Raw genomic sequence first — 1,040 nt, 5'->3', positions numbered from 1 at the left:
GGAACCGCTGCCCATCTCCTGGGGCATGCTAGGGTAAGGGCCTTGCCCGCTCGAGAAGCCTTGCTGTCCCTGGCTGGGGAACTGGGAGGGAATCATCATCTTCTGGGGTCCTCCCAGCATTGCGCTGCCATTGCCATTCTGAGCCCGTGCCCTGGCCAGCTCCTCAGGGCTCATGCCCTGGTGGGCCATCATATCGGGGCCCCTCATCTTCTGCGACATCATCATCTGCTGCTGCGGGGTCATCTGGACGTTGAGGTTCATGTTCATGTTCATGTTGACATTCATGTTCATGTTGAGGTTGCCAGGGCCCATGGGCGCGTCCATCTCCCGAAGGCCCGACTGACTCATTGGGGGGCTCAGCATCCCTCGTGTGCCTGCAAACTCCATTCCCATCGGGGCGCTGCTTAGGCCATCCCCCGCTATCTGCCCAGCGAACATGGACGGATCCATCTGCCTGTGAGCCTGTATCATCCTCTCCATTTCCATGCCCTGGCTCATGGAGTTGCCGGACATCCCCATGGGCCTCTGCATCGCCACAGGGCGTTTCTCCATCAGCTGATGCCGCAGGATCTCCTCCCTGGCACGGGGGTTCATGAACCTCTCGGGGTCCCCTTGCCCTGATGGGTAGGGCAGGCTGCCTTGCGGGAAGTTCCCTGGGCCTCCCATGGGAGGCATATCATCGCTCCATCCCATGCCAGGCCTGACTGGCCTCTGCATGGCGTTCATGGGCCCAAGAGCATCCAAGGGCATGTTCTGCATTCCTCCAAAACCAGAGACCCTCTGCATTTGGTTCCCGGGGAACCGCGGCCCTGGGAAGGGCGGCCCTCCCCGCAGCTGCATGGGGTCTTTGGCCCCCCGCAGTGGCCCCCCCATCCCCGGTGGCCACTGCTCTCCTGGCTTGCTGTGGTAGGGTGGTGGGGGCCCACGCATCATCATGCTCCCCATCGACTGCGGGATCATGATCTCCTGCATGGGCCGGCCGTGGATGCTGATCTGCTCCTCTTTCCGCCGCTTCTCCTCATAGTACTCTTCCTGCAACT

General features: G+C 61.9%; 1 protein-coding gene across 1 annotated transcript in view; it reads right to left on the bottom strand.

Moving 5' to 3' along the window:
- BCL9L (B-cell CLL/lymphoma 9-like) overlaps positions 1–1,032 on the bottom strand; it is a gene marked incomplete at its 5' end in the record, with an annotated part of 4,685 nt that extends 3,653 nt beyond the window's left edge. Inside the window, 1 exon segment of the mRNA XM_010193576.1 lies at positions 1–1,032. Within this exon segment, the coding sequence (XP_010191878.1) occupies positions 1–1,032 (1,032 nt within the window).
- Between the last annotated feature and the right edge of the window lie 8 nt (positions 1,033–1,040).

This window comes from Mesitornis unicolor, unplaced genomic scaffold, assembly GCF_000695765.1.
Source record: "Mesitornis unicolor isolate BGI_N332 unplaced genomic scaffold, ASM69576v1 scaffold32201, whole genome shotgun sequence".
Lineage (NCBI taxonomy): Eukaryota > Metazoa > Chordata > Aves > Mesitornithiformes > Mesitornithidae > Mesitornis > Mesitornis unicolor.
Note: the sequence above shows the minus strand (reverse complement) of the source record. Positions and strands in the feature narration are given on the sequence as shown.